At 42.7% G+C, this 17243-nt stretch overlaps 1 protein-coding gene across 1 annotated transcript; it reads right to left on the reverse strand.

Moving 5' to 3' along the window:
- Nucleotides 1–10824: 10824 nt before the first annotated feature.
- Nucleotides 10825–13605, reverse strand: Olfr332 (olfactory receptor 332). The gene is made up of 2 exons (NM_001011770.2): nt 13216–13605; nt 10825–12035 (listed from the first exon to the last, which is right to left on the reverse strand). Exon 2 carries the CDS (start codon nt 11857–11859, stop codon nt 10825–10827), a length of 1035 nt encoding a protein of 344 aa, NP_001011770.2. The 5' UTR covers nt 11860–12035; nt 13216–13605.
- Nucleotides 13606–17243: the final 3638 nt, after the last annotated feature.

The following is a 17243-nucleotide window of genomic DNA, read 5'->3' on the forward strand; positions in this document are numbered from 1 at the left end:
GTTTGCCATGTATGTAGCCTTGTATTAGGAGCCTCTGCCCAGCAGCAAGAGATCATGGGATGCAGAAAAGGATGGATTGGCACCATGAACCACACAGCAGATGATGTCAGAAGAGCCATGATTTGGAGCTAGGGATACCTCTTCCAAGTCACTGTCCTCAAGGACCATATAGAGTTCTGAAGGGCACGAGGGATTTCCTCTAGTCAGTGTACATCTCTGCAAATGTGTTCTAACTGAGAGGATGGTTGTGATCTCAGGGGTCACTCACCTCATGCAGAGGAGAAAAACACGATGGGACAATTAGAGTAGCAGGTGTGGATTGTTTCACTCTGCAAGAGCTTGAGCTTTACAATGTAATTAGACTGTTAATGAAGATGTCTGGGAGCTGGAGTGTATCACAGTGCTTGCCTTGGGTGCTCCAGGCTCTATGTTCAATCATTAGCATCACATACAGAAAACCTGAATTCACCATTTGCCTCAGCTGCTGCTGCTAGCAGTCTTACTAATTTGTTCCTGGCTGAATCACTTCCCTTGTTAGTTTAAATGTGCGTGGTGGAGGCATGTTTTAATGGATAACTAACACGTGCAGCTGATGGCTCTGGGTAGTCACCCATATGATGTGGGTACCCATCTGGATACAGCATCAGATGAATGTGAGCTTGCTCTTCATCACGCTGATTGTAATTATGGGATGTCCTAGAACTAACCTGAAATGAAATTCAACACTCAACTTTGGACTTCTCTCTAAAACTGGAGAAAATGAGATGGACGATCCAGGAGGCTGGTCTTTGAGGTCCTTGGTACTTCAGTGTCGCAGGCTACCTCCCTGACAGCATCAGTTGTAGAGTGTTCCCAGCCCCGAGGCAATGCTATTCTAGCAGACCCTCACTCTGGCTCTGTTTCCCTCCCCATAGGGCCCAGAGAGCAGATGAGCAATTCTGGAGACCTCTCTTGTCTCCAAAGCACATTAAATGCTGATGAGGGAAAGGGGATTTGGAAGATTTGGAGCACACACCCTTGAAGTGCTCTTACATACACAGCCCTGTCCCCTTACCAGAGAGATACATTTCTTACAACTAAAGCACATACCGTTGTCCCCCAAAGACCAGCGTTCACTCTACAAAGGGTATTTTTAAGGCCAGGAAAAATTGGTTTTGATCTTAAAGAGGGACTTTGGGCTTTGTGACCATGTGACTATAGGCTTTGAGGTGACCTGACAGTCAAGTGACTGAGGATTGGCTTCTTCATTAAACAGGACTTTGGCTTAATCTATCCAGGTAACTCTTGTTTCTGGTTGTGGATGTGTCTGCCTGGGAGAAGCCGTGCTTTATCAGGTCTGTACCTTACATCACATGGTGACTGTTACATAAAACCATCAAATACCAAGAAAGACAAGGATAGGAGGAAAGAAAGTCTACAGGAGGAGAGGCATGAACCTGGTGGAGACCAGGCTGGGAACCCCACAGATGTTATTTTAAGCACTCACCTGTGTGAATGGCCTTTGTGATACTACTGGTTAATGGTGGCTGTGACTGGTATTCTGTCTTCTCATGTGGTCTCAACCCTGGTGTGATCAGGTCCTAAGCCAAAGCTGACACACAGCCAGGGGTGCGATCTTCTCCTTGGCAGTTGGCATACCAGGTTGGCTTGGATGCTGTACACTGAGCTCTGTCTAGTTTTCTTCTTGAGCCAGGTTAGACTCGAAGAACAGTTAGATAAAAATCATGGTTATAGAAAGGTAATAGAGAGAGTTATGACATTCAACTACATTTCTGGAAGGGAAGAAATGTCAACCCATAGAAAGATGCTCATGGTTGAAGCATTGTGCCACACCTAGCAGGAGGGAATTCTGTGGTAAGTCCTTCAGCAATCACTCTAATAACATTCTGAGGTTGCTTGGTTGTAGCTCAAACATAAGACACCATGGTTGCCCAAGATCAGTACAGGTACAGTCCTTGGACTTGATCCAGGCAGTCTGATCATGCTCTCAGCCCCCAGTACATTTAAACTAGTCACCCTAACAATGTTGCTTCCACAGCCTTGACCTTGACAGAGAACCAAGTCAGGAATGGAGCGTCTGGGACATTGTTGAGGATCAGGAACTGGGGCCTGTGGGGAAGCACATTGCTGGGTGGCCTTTCTCTCCCCTCCACATCCCCATCTCCCACTCCCGAAAAAGCCACTGTCCCTACTCGAATCTCTAGATCTCAGGCTTTGGGGAGGAAACTCATTGATTAGTGCAGGGCACAAATGACCACATCTTGAGAGGAATTACCTGGGACTGAGCCCCACTTCACCTCAGCAAGGACCGGATTATGAAGCTGTTCACACCCAGTGAGTAATGACCTCAGATAATGTGGCCTCCCTGAGTGGAGTCTGGCTCCTCTGGAAAATCCATTCGGATGATAGATTGATCTGAGACACACAGAAGAGAAGATAGCTTGTTCGATGCACACCACACCACAACAGAGACTCTGACACCCCAGAAATGAGGAATTAATGGAAGACTGCATCTCAGACAGGAGCCGTCTGATGAAACCAATGCCTCCATTACATAACCACTTCTGGGATCCCCTCCCCTGTCACCTTTCCCCTCTGGGAATCCCCCCACCCCAGACATCAATTAGTTGTGTTCCTTAATAGATGCTTGCCTTTCTCTGGGATTCCAACATAACTGTCTGATCAAGTGCTAGGGACTTTAGAGAGTGATGTTTGCATCTTACTGTGGCATCTGAGGTGACACAGGTCAGAGATACACCTTGGAAGCTTCCACTGGAAGGATATTCTCCCAGCTTAATATAGGCACACTCAACTATAGAACTGATTTCATGGTTACTTTTGGACTTCCCACATTAGATTTTATGTCTCTTTGAAAGTTTTTCTTTCATAGTCTTTGTATCCTCCCCTATCAGCCTCTCTTGTCATCCCTCCCTTCCACCAAACCCCGACTTTCTCCCAACTAGCCTTCCTATTTTTACATCTTTTTGTTTTCATTTGTTTGTGGTCTACAACATTTATTTGAGGTTTCCTGCATAAATATGATTACAGTATTATTTACTTGAGCAGTATAGGAGTAGCTTCACCATTGAGGAATCTGACCCCCTTCTTCCCCCAGCAGCCATCAACTGTCCATGGCTCCTCAGAAAAGGGTGGAGCCCCACCGCAGTGGACTGTTGACAGGCTCAGCTGGTAGGCCTGAGTGCAGAAAGACCCTATCCATTTGATCCGTACTCAATTGTCTCAAACAAGTTACACCCAGAAACCTATCACCAATGTGGTGTGAATGTGAACACTGCTAACCATGAGTTAGGAGATGGAAAGAGAGATTGAAAACCTCCTAACCTCTGGTATTGTGGCCGTGTACCACCAAGCCTGCCTCTCTTTTGTTACTCTGTCATTTTCCACAGGAGGAACTTGAAGAGTTCATCCGGGTAGCCACTGTCTAGATTGAGAGATTTGAGGACTCATATTTGAGTTGTAGCCTAAAGCAACATATTGCCATTGGCCATAGATCTGGGAGTGGAAGGGTTTTTTTCCCTATAGGTCACTGAGATTCGAGGGTCTGTTTGCTACATCACATAAATGAAGAAACACTTAGTTGATAAAGACAGGTGACATGACCTTAGGGTGTCACATTGAATTTAGGTCAATCATAGCCATGGAGGGACCCACTAAGTCTCTTGCCCAAAACGAACTATGCCAGTGTCTGTATCAATGTTATCTTCCTGTTGAGCCTTGTTGCATTTTCTGAGAGCCTCCTCTTCAACCTCTTGCTATGGCAGACTTAATGTATCATCGCTGGGTGTACCCGTTCCTCAGCCAGTTTTCCATTTTCAGCAACAGTGTTACAATGATGGCAATCAACTTTTCTCTCTGGAAGAAGGACATATTTTGCCTTTAGGGTCCATTTATTTATTTATTTTTAACTTTTACTCCTGAGGATGCTCAAATCATCTTGTTGACCCCCATGACTATTATGTAGTTGTCTGTAACTCCCTAAGATATCCTGTTCTCAAATGCTAGGGTTTGTTTACCTAACTTGAACCAGCAGGTCATTCATTCTTCAGTGGCAGCGTCCTAAGGGAGAGAATCAGGAGATGAGAAAATAAAGAGGCTATGTAAGCTGGGGTGAAGAGATCTTGCATAAGCTACGTCTTAGGCCAAGCAAGTTTATTAAGAAGTGTAGCATCTCACATATAGTTTTTGAGGGAAAAATGGACAGACTCAGTGGGAAACTGTCATACAATGAGATGAAGTCAGCAGGAAGCTATTTAAGCAACATTACACAAAGGAAATACAGGATATTTAACGTGTGTCACAGACTGAGCACTCAGTGGCCTTGGGATGGTTAAGTACAGTTTCTTCAGGAGGAAAAACCAAGTTTCTAGGAACTGAATCCTGAATTCCTTCAAGACCCTGGCAGCAGCCCCACACTGGACCTTGCCAATTCTGCCCCTGGGCAAGGATACAGAACTAGGTCTCCCTTGTCCTTTCATCAATGCCTCTGAAAAGCCTTGGATTGACCTGGCTCTCAACATTTACCAATGGCCATAGAGTCCTGGGTTGGGGAACACTGTAACTTCTATAATTCCTACATCCTATACCATAATCTGCCAATTGGCAACCCAACGAAACCCACCATTTCTACTGTGATGAGTCAGGGATTGTGAGGATCACTCACAGACTCTCCCACCTGTGAGCTTGGGGTGTTTGGGAAGAGTAGCAGCATTCACGATTATCACCACCTTGGTACTATCATGGCTTCTTATACGCTCATCTTCTTTAATGTTCTTTGCATAAATTCCTCAAGGAAGCAGCACTGTCTTCTCATTTTTTTGCTGGTATATCTGCCTAAAACTGTGCATTTATATATATACAGCACCAGTCCTGTCTCCACTCCAGAGCAGGTGCAGGCTGCACCTGTCTTGTACAGTCCTCACCCTCTGATGGTCAAAGATGGTGAGCACTGATTTTCATGTATGTACCGGCCATTTGTCCTTTCTCTGCTGAAGAATGTCTAATGGATGCATTCACCTCTCTCTGCTCCCTGATTGTGCATGAGATGTGAGCACTTGCTTCAGATGCCTGCTGCCTTCCCTTCTCCACCATGAGAGCCTGTACCCTTGAACGATGAGCTAAAATAACGCCTTTCTCACTTAACAAAGTATCTACCATGATCCATTGAAGATTAGATTATTTGTTCTTTTACACTTAATTATGAGTTCTTTATATATTCTGGATATGAACTGCCCATCAGAGAAATGCCTGGTAGGTATTTTCTTCCATCTTGCAGGCTGGACTGTCTTTGCACTCTGCTGTTTCTCTGTCTCTTCAGCAGCTTTTTATTTTGCTGCAATCTTATTCTTCACTTCTTGCTATCACTTCCTTGTCTATTGGAGAAGGTCATTGATAATATCATATCTAGTGGTGTCCCCTGTTTTCTTGTAGTTCCAGGTCTCACACTAAGGTCTCATCCTTAGATCTGAGCTTACACACGGTGAGAGAGAAGGCTCTAGTTTCTTTCTCCTTGGTGTGAATAACCTTTTGTTGAAGGTTGTGTTTGTTCTGATGGCTGTTTCTGGCAACTTTGTGAAGGACCTGGTGGTTGTAGTTGGATAAGTTTATTTTATTTCATTGGTTTAAGCTTCTGCATTTGTGTTACTGCTATGCTGTTTTTGTTAACATGGCTCTGTGGTGATGGAACATTATATAGAATGTTGTAATACTTACAGCATTGCTCTTTCTGTTTAGGATTTTGTTGGCTATTTGAGACCTTTTCTGTTTCCATATTAATTTCAGCATTTTTTCCCTGCAAATCAAAAATCTTTGGATTTTGATGGGGATTGCATTGAACTTTAGAGATGCTTTTTGAAGAGTGACCCATTTTCACAATGTCTATCCTCCCAGTCCAACATCGCAGGTGGTCTTTCCATCCTTCCTACTATTTCTTTCTTCAGTGACATATAGCTTCCGGTACTGAGGCTCTCTCATTGCTCTCAACTTTGCTGGCTGAGCTCATGCTTCAGTAAAGATTTTGTGAACATATTTGTCTTCCTATTCGCTTTCTCAAGGACTCCATGTTGATTTTATATTCTGCTTCTTTGGCGATTCATTCATTCATTCATTCATTCACTCACTTATTATTTATTTCTAGGTGTTCTTTCATGGAGTATTTAATGTCTTCTAGGTCTAGGATCTTAGCATTCTTTAGCGTTCTTTGCTATCTTACCTTTGTTATTTCACCAGCTGATTTTATATTCTGTTTCTTTGATTATTTATTTATTTATTTATTTATTTATTTATTTATTTATTTACCTGTTGTTTATTTATTTCTAAGTGTTCTTTCATGGAGTGCCTAGTGTCTTCTAGGTCTAGGATCTTAGCATTCTTTGGAGTTCTTTGTTATTTCACCTATTTAAAAAATGCTTGAATTGGTTACTGTGGAATTGTTAGCTTTTGGAAGAAAAGTTTTTTTCTTTGATTCTCTGTTAATATTTGTTCCAGTGTTGGGAGAACACTTCCATGTAGGACCTTTCTTCTCCTAAAAATGTGGATATTAGTAGTGAGTCTTCGAATAGTTCTCACTGGTTCGAGGTCTGAGTGGCCTGCATTCTTTTAGATCTTGCAAATAAGGAAGAAATATGTGCTTAGATATGGAATTAAGACAGGGGGGGGGCCCTCTAAAGACACAAGGGCTTTCTTTGCATATCTTCTTTGCTAATAGAGTTCAAAGAATTAAGGACATTTCTCATAGCTTCTTTGCAGAGGTCAAAGGTAAAGAGGGGACTGAGCTAAATGGATTATAGTGTGGAGTTATACTACTGGATTCAACACTGTAAGACTTCTGGATACCTGACAAAAGTTTAAAGAGAATTGTCATGGTGGAAGTCGCCTAGCTTGTCTCAGTTTTCACAGATAGTACCAAATGAAGTGAGACCTTTGCAGAACAGCACAGGTGGGCAAGAGACAGACAGAGGAGGAGGGCACTTATCTATAAATCAAGTGTGTGGGAAGGGAGGAAGAGCTAGAGTGTGTGACTCCAGAGTTCAACACAAAGAGCCTAGAAATCGGGAGGATTATTTCTGGAGTGTCCTACACCTTACCAAACCATCTGGGGAAGTGTGCCCTGTAGACTGCTGGAATTTAGTACTCACAGCTCATGACTCTCTTGTCCATATTGCTGTATGTTGGCATCTGGGTTCTGTTGACACTCAGTGTGGGGTAACAGGTAAAGGTCGACGAACAGCTTCTTCTGTAAACTCCTGTGTCAGTGGCCTACCTGTCCAGAAATCATCCTCCCATTCACCATCCTTAATGGGGTATCTCATGCAAATGACTGTCTGGATGCTCTGCACACCCTAGGTTCAGTCCAGCTGCCCTGTTCATCCTATGTTCACACAGTGGAAATTAAGGACAGCCACCGTGTCCTAGTAGCTGCTGGGATTATCCAGTCCTAAATCCACCCCATCCTGCAGAAACCACAAATGTTTACTGCTTGCATTCTCTGCCCATGGCTTCTGCCTCTTGACTGACTCAGGTTCTTCCTCAGATGGGTCCCCATGCTCTGATATGCACCCTTCCTTTGCAATAGTGGAATATAATAAAGTATTCTTCCAACAACAGTCTTCTAAATAAAACACATCTTTAAATGCTGTGGACTGTATGACTTGACTGTGGTCTTACTATATTATTGAGACAGTGTTCTCATGTAGACATGGGGAGCTGTAAACTTGCTATGTAGCTGAGGATGACCTGGGATTCATGTTCTTCCTGCCTCTACCTCCTAAGTTTTGGGATTACAGTTAGGTGCCACCGTGCCCATGTCTCTTATTTTCACCTCTTTGAATTGTATTATCTATTATAATTAGCTGACTGCCAATTTCAGTATAGATGAGTATGTTTGTGTGTATGGTAGTGGCCATTTTTCTCTCATACCCCTACCCTCTCTTTCTCCCTTTTGGTTACTGTTGCCACAGGTTTATCTCCTGACTGAACTTTCAAAGCCTTGGTTTTCTCCCTTTGTCTTTCTTTAGTTTAATTTTAAATTAAACTTCCATTTCGCCTTTCTATGAATAAGACCAGAGAATCCAGACATAGCTCTCCTAATCACTACAAATTGTTGAAATCATCGTAAGATGTGGCTGATACTGAGAAGGAAAGGGAAAACCTCCCTCCCAAGACCCCAGTGTGTGAGAGAGATGTTTAAGTCAGCTATGCGTATTCATGGCTGGCTGTGGGAGCTCTGGCAGCCTCTGCACACCTGCATTATTTTGGGAATTATTTGGGGGCAGATCACAACATATGCAGACCTTCTGGAGAGCGGCCAACACTTGCCTGTGTTTACATCACCAACACCCTTTGCCCCCTGTGCTAGCAAACACCCTTTCCTCCCACTACTCCCACAAGCTCTTGGAAATTGCAAATCTTCTGTACACAGAAGTTCTTTCCCCCAGAAATCCTGTTGATGGGATCACACAACGTGCAGCCTTTTGAGGCTTGCCCTTTTCACTTAGCAAAATGCATGAAAGGTTTTCCTGATGCTCATTAATTTTCTTTTAAAGGTTCTACCAGCATCTGACCAATACAGATGCAGATATCCACAGCCAAGCATAGGGCTGAGCCCAGGGACCCCAGTGGAAAAGTTAGGGGAAGGACTGAAGGAGCTGAAGAGGATTGCAACCCCATAGGAAGAACATCAGCTAACTGGACAACCCAGAACTTCCAGGGACTAAATTACCTACTAAAAAGTATACATGGAAGGAGCCATGGCTCCAGATACATATGTAGCAGATGATGGCCTATCTGACATCAATGGGAGGTGAACCCTTGGTCCTGTGGAAGTTTGATGCCCCAGCATAGGGGGATGCTAGAGCAGTGAGGCAGGAGTGGGTGAGTGGGTGGGGGAACACCCTCATGGAGGCAAAAGGGAGGGAGATGGGCTAAAGGGTTTGGGGAGGGGAAACTGGGAAGGGAGATATCACTTGAAATATAAACAAATAAAAAGATTAATAAAAAATGAAAGTTTTATTAACACACACTAGTTTGCTTAAATGTGGTTGAAAGGCATGATGATGTTGGTTTTTGGCTTTTAGTGTTCATAAATAAATTTACTATAACTGCTCACACACTGGTTGAACTTTATTGGCTTACAGTGAATGCATACAGTGCCCGTAACAGCTGCTGGCTGGGCAAATTATCCCCCAGACTCCTGTGATAGAGTCTGTCATTCAAAGAATATATTAATTGAAGGAAAAAAGACCCAAGTTGAATCTTTTTTGAAGGAACATGAAGCCATTTGGATCCATTATCAGTTCTTGCATGTAACACCCTGCCTTTAGTCACAGATTGCTACACATGGACATCAGGTGTGATTAGTAGATGAGGAGAAATAGACTGTGAAAGCTAACAGGAGATATTAGATCAGGAGGGCAATTGTCACACACAAAGCTTTCCTTGAGACTGTATTCTTAAGTGTTCGAACCGCTACAGGCACCGTGGGGGATGATCATTGTTCCCTGCTGGAACCAGAACACGAAATGCATTTATATCAACACTACGATTGACATGCTAAATATATGAAATTAATTTTTCATGCATACCTTAGGAGAGCTGGGAAAAACTCTGAGAAGAACTTAAAGATATCAAGGCTTAATTTCTCCAATGAAATGAAAAATGTATAGAAGACAGAAGTAAACAGAGTTTCATCCAAGAGGGCTTCTATGAAAGGAAATTAGAGGTGTACTCTAACAGAAAGCATCTGAAATGATGACGATTTCGCTGCTTTTGAAGGTCCTTGTAAATCCCCACAATCGAGTGCAGAGGTGCGAAGCCACTATGATGTAACTTGATTGTAAAACCGTGGGAGCCCCTGGGCTTCTAAAGTGAAAATTTCCTAGTTCATAGTGTTAACTTCTTCATAACTTTGGAGTCCTTCATTTCAAAAACACAATTTGAATTAAAGTCCCACACAGTAAATCCCATGTCACCATGTGATCTTTTCTCCCGAAGATGAAGGTTTGCTAACATACATTTTGTGACATAAAGCCACCTCAACCACGACACGAGCCTGGGAACGGTCTGAGTGGAAAGGAGGGGCGGTGCTTAAGGATGGTCACTGGTCACGTTAAAATTTAGCTATCATTTTCCAAGCCTGACACATTGCTAAAGTTTTAGGAATTGTTTTTTTTTCTATTTTTTTATTTGTGGTTTAAATGCTGTCAACTATTAATTTGCCACAGTTATTTTTAAGAGGTGATTGTGTGAGAAGGGGCCTGTAATACCCAGTCTCTGTTTTGAAACATGGAACTTTATTACTGATGGTTTCTCTTAAAGGCAACATGATCATGTGACAGTTCCATCTACCGTACCCCAGAAAGCACACTGAGTATCATTTCTGTGCTGGGAATGTATTATATTTTGATAAATATAAAAGATGCACTAAGGGCTCACGGAAAAGGTTGAAATGTCATAAGAAAAGGTGATTCATGTCTCTCCCTGCCCAGTGTGATCAGTGATGCGTTCAGTCAGAAGAAAGAAGGATTTAATTGCATAGATTGCTTCAAGGGACTAAGCGAGAGTAAAAATGTGAAAAGGAGATACTAACAGGATGATATCTAATTAGCCGTGTGGATCAACTTGGGAAAGATAGAACAGCAAATAGGTTCTGGACTTGTGTCTCAATGAATTAGAAACCCTTCGCCTTTGCACAGATGTCATCGTAATTTTACAAATAAACACTCACTAAGGGTTTACTGAAGATACCACGATGAGAACTGAGAACAACATTCCATCAAATTCTTCATATGCGCCTTACATGTTTCTTTCTTACAAGGCTCTGTTTCCAATCTGGATTTCCTTAGACTTAAATTCGCTTTTAAGATGAAGGATAGGACACTTCTGAGTGCAGCACCGGAGGGAGCCGACTCTATCACGGCTGCAGCATCTGCCGGTGCACTTCTGCAGGGCCCCTATCACTTCCTTGTTTCTCAGGCTGTAGATAAGAGGATTGAGCATGGGGGTCACTATGGTGCCCAGCACAGCACCTACCTGGTCCTGGTCGGGTGTGTGGGAAGAAGTGGGCGTCATGTAGATGAAGATGGCCTGACCAAAATAGAGGCTCACGACAGTCAGGTGGGAGGAGCAGGTGGCCAAGGCTTTATTCCGCCCCTTGGGAGAGTTCATCCTGAGGACAGTGAGGAATATGAGGGTATAGGAAGTCAGGATCAAAGTGAATGGGGTCAGGAGAAAGATAATAGTTGACACAAACTTCACCATCTCGTAGACAGATGTATCCACACAAGACATTCTCAGAATAGCGGGCATCTCACAGAAGTAATGGTTGATCTCCCTGGAGCCACAGATAGGAAAATTCATGGGGTATACGGTATGAACGAGGGCTGCGGCAACTGCTCCGATCCAGGTGGAGGCGGCCATCATCAGACAGACCTTGGGGCTCATGAGAATGGTATACCTCAGAGGGTTACAGACAGCCACATAACGGTCATAGGCCATTAGTGTCAGTAAGATGCACTCAGCAAGGCCAAGGGTGAGGAAGGAAAACATCTGAGTGGCACAGGCAAAGAAGGAGATGTTCTGCCTCCCGGTGAAGTAGTTGATGGCTGCCTTGGGCACTGTGCAGGAGATATAAGCCAGGTCAATGACAGACAGCTGACTGAGCAGGAAGTACATGGGTGTGTGGAGACGGGGGTCCAGCCAGATGAGGAGTATCAAGAGGGAGTTTCCAGCCGAGGCCAGGGTGTAGATGAGGAGGATGAAGGAGATAAGGAGGTTTGGGTACCTGCAGCTGGGAAAGAGCCCCAGCAGGATGAAACTGGATGTAGTTTTATTCTTCAGGTCCATATCTTCATTCAATAAAATTTTTATATCTGAAAAAATCTACAATGATAAAATGGAAACTATCACAGAGAAAGCATTTGTCTGAAATAATTTGAGTCTCTTGGTCAGGAACTGGGCTGGAACTCTCAGAGGCAGATTTCCACGGGCGAGGAGTTGAGGAAAGGCACAGGAATAGGGAACTGAGAAGGAGATGGGCAGCAGGAGTTATAATGGGAAATCCCAAGTTGCAGGTCACTACGGCAGTTACAAACCACTAACAGAACAGCTTGTAATTATCTGAAAGGTTCAAGAATTATTAACAAAAGATACCTGTTAGCTGACCTAAAGCTAAATGTCAGGCAATAGATACAGCCAGCTATTTCCTACCTTAAACCCACACGCTGATTTTCAGGCCACACACAACAACAGCCTTTTACTAACTACACCAGAATGTGGCTAACAACTTCTGTGTTTGGCCTGAGCTGCAGGAGCATGTCACTCCAATGATGCCTGCTACCCTGTGCCGACCAGTTTCCATGTCCAAATAATAAAAGCTCTAGTAACCCCCACAACACAGGACATCAGTTCTTCATTATTTTCCCAGTCTGCCTACCTTGTCCCTTTCAGAGGGTGTTGTTCTCTCTCTGTTCCCCCCTCAAATGCTCGCTTAACTTTTCTTCTGTTCCCCATCTTGGTTTTGGCTGGGGTTGTACCTCAAAGAAACCACTCCAGTGACCAAGGTATTTCTCCTTTTGTCCAGCAACAAAGGCATCTTACAGTTCACCCAGTTGAAGTATACTTTACCGGGGACTTAGCAAGATCATAGCCTGCAGTTATTTCTATTGGAACAGTTTAATAATTAGTCCCTTTGATTATAACCCATAACCCAATCATTACTTTCCTCCCATCTTTGATATTTCATGTGAGTAGCAATCTCCTGAAATTCTTGAATCTTACATATTCCTTTCTCCTTAAAATTCTTTCATTTTATGAGTTTTGCCTACAGGCAGGTCTGTATCCCATCTGTGTGCAGTGCCCATGGAGGCCAGAAAAGGGTGTTAGAGCCCCTGGAACTGGAGCTACAGATGTTAACATGTGAGTTCTGGGAATCAAACCCAGTTCTCTGCAAGAGGAGTTAGTGTTCTAAACTGTGGAGCCACCTCTCCCAGCCCCCAGATTACTTTCTTGAGTGTTCTTTTCTACCAATCTTCACTCCAGAGAATCTCATTAGCTTCTCTGAAAGCCCTGCCATTCTTTAGCTATTGGGTAATGTGACAGGAGGACCTAGGCTCTTCACTGGGTCAGGACAGGCTTTGACCTCTAGTCAATCACTCACTGGTTACAGCATTGGGACTTTTTTTTAAAAATTTAACTTCATACCTTTTTCACTTGTAGAGGAAGTGCAGTTCACATGATCATGACTTCAACATGAAGAACATCCTGTCTGTTCTCAGGTTCAGACTTCTTCTTGGTTTTGCAGTTTCTACCCTAGCACTATGGTTCAAGCACAAGTCACCAACCAGAGTTAACTTCTTTTAGGGAGAGCAAAAGCTTTCTCAGTAGTGATCTTCCTCCCCACTTTACTTTCCTGTTCTGTGCTGCAGTGTGAGTCTTGGGTAGCCCGTATCACCCTTCTCGATGTGTTCCATAACACTTTCATTAAATCAATCAGTTCTTGTCTTGAGGACCCTGGCCTTTGACCTCATAGCCCATGGAAACAGATTCACTACATTTTGATCCACACCTGGCTCAGGTCTGAGAGCAGTGTGTTAGCTTACTGCTGTGATTCTGGCCAGATCAAGAGCTGCCAATTCTTCTGTGTGCTGTGGAACTGGGGAACCATCAGGGACTCTCATGGGAGTCTGTCCCCAGACTTCAATTAACCACACACCTAGAAACCTCTGATGCAAGTCTCACTGTCCAGTATTCTGTGCTGTTTGTTTGGTAAAACAGCAGTTGGGTTTTTACTGTCTCCATGGAGATGGGAGGGAAGCAGCTTGGCGGTGGCAGAAGGAAACAGACTCTGAGCAATCAAAGCTCCTTCAGGGTCTCATGTGGCAGTCAGTGATCCTGTCTGACCTAGGATGGGCTGGGATCCAGGAAGAACGGAGAAGAAATAACCAAACTGTGATAATGGAAAGGAACCTAAAACACAGTTCCGATAATATGGGTGTCTCACAGGATAGTCTGCACTCTAGAGATCAAAGCATCCACACACATTTTGACCCTGCTGTATCAGATTCTAGCCCTGTCACCAGAGGGTCCAGCTCCCATCTTGGGTGGAGACACCCCGCTCAACCACAGGCCACACTGGCCAGAAAACCAGAAAGGAACCAGAAACCAAGGAACAAAACACCCATCCAACCAAGACAAACTCAGAAATCTGAACCTAAACCTAGAATCACTCCAAACCCAGATGCCTAGATGCTAGCTTAAGAATACAACCAACAGCCAAAGCAATATGTTATCACCACCAGAGGGACAGATATTCTACTACTGTAGACAAGCCCTGAATATTCTACATAGCTTAAACTCAAGAAAAATACCTCAAAACCAACTTTATGAAGACTGTACAGGTCCTTAGAAAGGGAATGAATAAATCCCCTAAAGAAAGCCAAGAAAGCCAAGGAGAGAAGTCCAACAACCAAAGGATATGAATAAAACTGTTCAAGACCTAAAAATAGAAATAGAAGCAATAAAGAAAACACAAACAGGGCTGGAAAGATGACTCAGAGGTTAAGAGCACTGCATGCTCTTCCAGAGGTCTTGAGTTCAATTCCTAGTCACCATGTGGTGGCTCATAACCATCTATAATGTGATCGGGTGCCCTCTTCAAGCCTGCACACATACATGTAGTCAGAATGTTGCATACACAATAAATAAATGAATCTTTTTTTTAAAAAAGAAAAATACAAACAGGGATTTGTAGAAATGAAAAATCTAGGTAAGTGAACAGAAACTACAGATGCAATCATCACCAACAGAATATAAGAGAAGAAGGGAGAATCCCAGGTATTGAAGATATGATAGAAGAAATTGATATGTTGGTGACAAAAAATGTTAACTAAAAATTCCTGACATAAAACTTTCAGGAAAGACTAAACCTAAGAATAATAGGAATAGAAGAAGGAGAAGAATTCTACCTCAAAGACCCAGAAAAGATTTCCAACAAAATCATGGAAACCTAAAGAAAGAGAGACCTATAAGCTGGGCAGTGGTGGTGCATGCCTTTAATCCCAGCACTTGGGAGGCAGAGGCAGGTGAATTTCTGAGTTCAAGGCCAGCCTGGTATACAGAGTGAGTTCCAGATCATCCAGGGCTATACAGAAAAACCCTGCCTCAAAAAACCAACCAACCAACCAACCAACCAACCAACCAACCAACCAACCAACCAAACAAACAAACAAACAAACAAACAAAGAGACATATATAAGGATACAAGAAGCTTACAGAATACCAAATAGATTGGAGCAGAAAAGAAAGTCCCCCTGTCACATAGTAATCAAAACACTAAACACACAGAACAAAGAAAGAATGTTACAATCTTCAAGGGAAAAAATAACAAGTGACATATGAAGACCTAGTAGAATTACATCCAAGTTCTCATGGAGATTCTGAAAACAAGAAGGGCCCGGACAGATGTTCTGAAGACTCCAAAAGACCACAGTTGCCAGCCCAGACTACTATGCTCAGCAAAACTTTTAATCACTATAGATGGAGAAGACAAAATATCTCACAATAAAGTCAAACCCTTATTCAACCTAACTAAAAGATACAGAGAGAATATCTAAATTAACAAAATCAGAAATAAAAATTGGGGCATAACAACAGACACCAGAAATCTCTAAGAATCATCAGGTCATAGTTTAAAATCTATAGTCCAAAATATTGAAAATCTAAAAGAAACGAATAATAGTGGATAGATACCATTGACCGAAGTTAGATCATCAATATAAATAGATCTATAACCCCTAAGGAAATAGAAGCAGTCATTGGAAGTTTCACAACAACAACAACAACAAAGTCCATGCATGGGCAGATGATTTTAGCACTGAATTCTATAAGACTTTTAAAGATGAGCTAACACCAATACTCCTATTCAATTTGTTTCACCAAACAGAAATAAGAGGAACAAATTTATGAGACCTCAATTACCCCATTTCCCAAACCACACAAAGACTCAACAAAGAAAGAGAATTACTGATCATTTCCCTTATGAACATATATGCAAAAATACTCAATAAAATTCTCGCAAACTGAATCCTAGAATATATCACAAAGATCATCCATCATGATCAAGTAGGCTTCATCCCAGAGACACTAGGTTGGTTCAATATTAGAAAATCAGTCAATGTAATCCATCAAATAAAGAAAAATAAACCCCCATGAGCATCTCATGAGATCCCAGAAAAGTTTTTGACAAAATCTAACACCCCTTTTATGGTAATAATATTGGAGAAACTAGGGATAAAAGGAGACATACCTCAACATAATAAAAGCAATTTTCAGCAAGCCTATAGCTAACATATTAAATGGAGAGAGATTCATACCAACTCCACTAAAATCTGGAACAAAACAAGGCTGTCCCTTCTCTCCATATATATTCAATATATTAATTGATGGTCTAGTTAGGGCAGTAAGACAGCTAAAGGAGGAGGTAGGTCCCAGAGCCTGACACTATTACTGAGGCTATGGAGTGCTCACAAAAAGGACCTACCATGACCACACTCCAGAAGACCCAACAAGCAGCTGAAAGAGTCAGATACAGATATTTGCACCCAACCAATGGACAGAAGCACCTGACCCCTGTTGTTGAAATTAAGAAAAGGCTGAAAGAAGTTAAGGAGAAGGGTGACCCTGTAGGAGGACCAGCAGTCTCAATTAATCTGAACCCCCAAGATCTCTCAAACACAGGATCACCAAACGGATAGCATACACCAGCTGATATGAGGCCCCCGACACACATACAGTAGAGGACTGCCAGGTCTGTGTTCATTCAGAGATGATGCACCTAACCTTCAAGAGACTGGAGGCCTCAGAGACTTTAGAGTTCAGGTGGGGTGGAAGGGTGGGGGCGTCGATGTGAAGACAGGGAAGTGGGGAGGAGGTATGGGATATAGGGTGGACAGGGATAAAATATGGAGTGTAAAAACAAACAAACAAACAAACAAACAAACAAACAAACAAACAAATAAATAAGACAGCTAAAGGAGATCAAGGGGATATAAATTGGGAAGCAAGAAGTCAAAATATCACTATTTGCAGTTGATATGATAGTATACATAAGTGTTCCTAAAAATTCTACCAAGGAACTCCTATAGCTGATAAACATCTCACGTAAAGTGGCTGGATACAAGATTAACAACAACAACAACAACAACAACAACAACAAAAATCAGTAGCTCTTC

The sequence above is a fragment of the Mus musculus genome, chromosome 11 (genome assembly GCF_000001635.26).
Source record: "Mus musculus strain C57BL/6J chromosome 11, GRCm38.p6 C57BL/6J".
In the NCBI taxonomy this organism is placed as follows: domain Eukaryota; kingdom Metazoa; phylum Chordata; class Mammalia; order Rodentia; family Muridae; genus Mus; species Mus musculus.